At 58.0% G+C, this 4,386-nt stretch overlaps 1 protein-coding gene across 1 annotated transcript; it reads left to right on the top strand.

Moving 5' to 3' along the window:
* Positions 1 to 797: 797 nt before the first annotated feature.
* On the top strand, positions 798 to 3,189 carry Ly6l (lymphocyte antigen 6 family member L). The gene is made up of 2 exons (XM_058580781.1): positions 798 to 1,038; positions 2,933 to 3,189. The coding sequence occupies exons 1-2, from the start codon at positions 798 to 800 to the stop codon at positions 3,187 to 3,189; spliced, it is 498 nt and encodes a 165-aa protein (XP_058436764.1).
* The last annotated feature ends 1,197 nt before the right edge of the window (positions 3,190 to 4,386 follow it).

Raw genomic sequence — 4,386 nt, 5'->3', positions numbered from 1 at the left:
CAGTCGATTTTCTTCAGTTGCTTTTTTTTTTTTTTTTTTTTTTCCGTGTGGCGCTAGGAAAGGAATCCAGGGCCTCACACGCTAAGCAAGCCCTCTGCCACTGAGCTACATCCCCCGCCCAGTTGCCTAGTGCTTTTATAAGAGCATTTTTATTTTATTTTCTCCTCTTTGTGATTTTACATAAGGGTAGACATCGGAAATGAACACATTCCTTGTGTTACAAAGTCTGCAAACAGGTCTGGATTCCAGAGCCCTTCTTTTCACCCAGAGATGGCTGCTGTGTTGCTGGGTTGCTGGGGAAAGGCCACTTGTTTCCCGCGGAGTGGGACAAGAGTCTGATAGAATCAGAGCGGGGCGTGTGACCATTGGAAGGACCAGCAGTGTGGGTGCTCAAGCTGCCCCTGCAGATCAGCCAGCCAAGTGCCCTCGGGCAGCAGTCACCTAAGAAGGAAAAGTGCCTATGAGCCCCTCCCACACACACACACCTGCTCGCGTTCCGCTGCGCGCAACCTCCCGGCTCTGCAGAGGCGCCTCTCCCTCGCGCCTTCTCTCCAGGAGCCCCGGGCCCTGCCGCGCGGGTCTGCGACCCAAAGAAGAGGACGCAGCAGGCGCAGGCCGAGGCGCGCGAGCAGCCCCGAGAGGCGCCAGTCGAGGAGACTCGACGCCCGCCCGCCCCGCTGGCTCCTCCCCGGGGCCGCGCTGCCTGCCCTACTTCTGGAGAGCGCGCGGACGCCCGGGAGGCTCCGCGGGTCAGCACCGGGACCCCGGGGCTGCAGCAGAGGGTCCGCGGGGGCGGCATGGGGCGGCTGGTGCTGGCGCTGTGGGCGGCTCTGGTGTCCACGGAGCTCGCCCGCGCCCATGTCTGGCCAAGTAAGGGCCGGGGCGCGCGCTCTGCCCACAGCAGCGCCTTGGAGCGCACAACTCAGAACCTGAGCTGCTTCCAGTGCTTCAAGGTCAACAGCTGGAGCCTCTGTAAGCCCACCGTGTGCCCCGCCACCGCTCAAGTCTGCGTCTCCAACGAGGTGTTCCTCCTCAGGAGTGAGTCCGTCCAGCTGCCGCGCCTGGGTCCTCATCCACCGCCCACGAGTAGGCTCCATAGGCTCCGGGCTTTGGGCTCCTCTCTCCCACCCTCCACCCCACCTCCCTCATTTGAAGTACCAACTCTTAAATGTCACTCCCCCTAAGATTGACACCAGGACAAAGGCCCCAATATGTCGCTGAGTTCGCAAAAGAGCAGGGAGGCAAAAGGAGGGTCATCCAAGATGGATAGGCCTTGCAGTCCCTGGGCAGCGGCACACAGAACCTGCCCTGCGACCCGGAGGCCACCACTTCCAGGGCGGGGACTTAGGCGATAGTGCTTCATTTTAAGAACGAGCTTAGAAAAGATGGTGAAGAAGAACACCAACATGTTTCTTAGGCTCGTGCAAACACTTTTATTCAAAGTATAAAAAGAAGTCTAGAGAGACCCAGGTAGACAGACAGAAGTGTTCCCAGCACACACCATCTCCTGGTGCTGGTTCCTGCTAGATGGACCTGGCTCCCTGGGGACCTGCCAGTCTGGTGGAGATGTCTTCTCCCTGTGGCTTCAAGTCCCAGGGGCCTGGATGCAGTGTGGTTCATTTATGGACACCCCACTCCCACCTGTGAACCTCGGGAAGGCTCCTGTGGCCTCATCCCCTGGGAATGACTCAAGAAAATGCATAGGGCACCTGCGGCTTCCTGAGGGAGATCTCTGAAGTGGGCACCTGTGCAACATGCAGGCAGTCTGTGGAGTGGGCTCTGACAGGACCGCCCTTCACAGGACTGTCCCACTGTCCCGGTTTCAGTGTGGGGCATGAGCCTTCTTTTCCTCCTTTGCCATTATGCAGAGGTGGGGTTTTCTGCAGGGAGGGCCATCAGACCAGTTCTTCAAGCATGAGGCTCCTGTGTCCCTACAGTGACAGCCCCCATCCAAGCCTCCCTGTTTGTTAATCAAAATGAAGGAATTTCCAAGCCTTTTCCCCAGCTTGACTCTTCATTTAGCACTGCGTCCTTCACCTTTGGCTCTTGGTCTGAAAGGCAGTGAGAGGAGATCAAGTGAGAGTCTCTTCAGGGGCCACCTGTGCAGGAGCCTCCTGGCCTTGACCTTGAGGTCTGCACCGCCAGTGCAGTCAATGAGTGGCTCACTGTCTTCGCTGGAGGATTCCCTCAAGTTATCCTAAGTCCCGTGCCACTGAGCAGTGATGTACTTTGTGTGATGTGTCATACAGTGCAGTACAACGTGATATAGTGCATTGCGATTTAATACAACATGCCGTGATGCAGTCTAATGTAATCGGCATGATACGCTGCAATGCAGTATGACATAATGTAGTGCCATGCCACATAACATATTGCAACTTAATGTAAGTAATACAAGGCAGTATAATAAAACATAATTCAGCATAACAAACAACAAGAGAACAAATATAATGTAGAATAACAGTTGAATTCTACCCAAAATGGCCTTTTCTCTGGTTGGGTTTTGATGGTGGCTGCCCTTTAGTGTCTTGATAGCTGTTGAAAGTCAGATCTCCTCCGGAAGCCTCTGCATCTTTGGATGAGTAGCTTGGAGACCTGGAGCCCCGCTGGGCACCCAGCAGGTTCTCTGTAGCTACCAGTCCTTTCCACTCTGCTTCCTTTGCCCCATGTCCCCACCACTGGCCCGCACTGATTTGGAAGGGGATCCGAGGCCTCATCTGGCTGCAGAGAAGAGCACTCACCTCTTTGCTGTGCCCCAGGTTGAAGGTGACCTTGGATAGCCATGCTCCCACAGCTCTTCAGGCCTCACCTGTGAAGGGACAGCAGGAGGTTGTCCCCAGTGCCAGTTCCAGCTGCCCTCCTGACAAGCCCCGTCCTCTCTCTCCCTAACCTGGGGGCTCTGGAGCCACCTGCTGTCTCCTTTCTTCTGCAGGGTCAAGGATCAGAATTCTGATCAGCAAGAGGTGCGCTGTCCGCTGTCCAAACTCCAACAGTGAGTTCGAGTGGTCATCCAGCCCTGAGCTGCGGGGCAGGATTGTCAGGCGCTGCTGCTCAGGGCAGCTCTGCAACTCGGCGCCTGCCGTCTTGGAGATACCCTGGGCCCTGTTCAGGTGGCTCCTGCTGCAAGTGGCCCTGGCCTGGGTGTCTTCTGGGCCCTGTTGTGAGGACTTGCCCTGCACCCCCTCGTGACTCCTCTTGTCCTGCGCCTCCAGCTGCCATCTGGCCTCCCTCCCTGGACCCTGCCATTGGCCCTGTCCAATGCCTTTTCTCAAGAAGCCAGGGCATGCTGGCCAACTCCTCATGGAGAAGGGCCATTCCCTGTGACGGGAGAAAGGGCCTGGCGAGGCCAGAACGACTGGCCCACACCCGACTCTCATAGCTCCACTGTGGGCCCCCCACCCGTGTCTGGGACCCCCGCCTCCCTCCTCTCAGAGACAATAAACTCTCACTGCCCCACAGCCTGGCTCCTGCCCCTTCACTCTCCCCAGCCTCAGATCCCTGTCCCTCTCCCAACAGCCACCATAAGCCTCTGGATGGAGTGGCCACGCTGGACAGAACATCCAGTCTACGGCCACATTGAGGCAGGACTGTCCCTGAAGCTGGGACCCAGCACCAGGTGAGCAGGAGGTCCTAGGCTTGAGTCTGGGTCCTAGGAGGCCTGCTGGTCACTGCGTGAGGAGGGAAGGGGACGGGGGGTGGAGGCAGGTATTCTGCAGGGCGCATGGCAGTTCTGCTGAAGAAAGGGAGACCTGGTGGGTGGGGGCTGGGTGTCTGACCCAGAGGGTCACCGGGGAGGAGCTGGAGAACCATGTAGAGCTCAGGCTGGCCAGGCACAGTGGGCACCACTGGACATGGATGTCAGGAAGGAAGGGGCTGCTGAGAGAGGACCTTGGTGTGGATGGTCTGGCGTCCTTCTCCCGGCTCCTCGCGCCTGCTGCTTCCCGTCACCCCACAGCCGTTCCCTCCCTGGGCCACGGTAGGCCCGCGGCAGGTCTGCATGACCCTGGGCCTGGCTCCTGATTCCTGGAGGCCACTGCTGAGTCCCAGGACCCCCTGCTAAAGCAGAACCCACTCTGAATTTCAGTCCCGCCCACTGTCGGGCTGCTTGGCTTTCCAGGGATCTTGGGCTTCAGGAGTCCCTGGGTCCCTGAGCCTGGGGCACCCAGCATGGAGGTGCAAGGAGACAGGGGCTGAGGGACGATCCGGCTGTGGTGGGTGGGCTTGGGCGCTCCCCCTGGAGCCCAGTTCTCTTGAGAAGACGTGTGCAGGCATAACCTGGGTTCAGTATTGGGTCAGTGTCTACAAAACAACTAGTTGCGAACTTTTTTTCTGGTTCTGATGATCAAACCCAGGGCCTCACACGTGCTAGACCAACGCTGGACACTG

Source organism: Marmota monax, unplaced genomic scaffold (genome assembly GCF_021218885.2).
Source record: "Marmota monax isolate L192 unplaced genomic scaffold, Marmota_monax_Labrador192_F-V1.1 WCK01_AAM20220418_F8-fsc00073, whole genome shotgun sequence".
NCBI classification, from domain to species: domain Eukaryota; kingdom Metazoa; phylum Chordata; class Mammalia; order Rodentia; family Sciuridae; genus Marmota; species Marmota monax.
Note: the sequence above shows the minus strand (reverse complement) of the source record. Positions and strands in the feature narration are given on the sequence as shown.

What these genes read in the sequence shown, in the direction of transcription:
- Ly6l (XM_058580781.1), top strand. Translation starts at nt 798, where the DNA reads ATGGGGCGGCTGGTGCTGGCGCTGTGGGCGGCTCTGGTGTCCACGGAG. An exon ending in CGAGGTGTTCCTCCTCAGGA is followed by an intron (nt 1,039 to 2,932) that starts GTGAGTCCGTCC and finishes TTTCTTCTGCAG; the next exon opens with GGTCAAGGATCAGAATTCTG.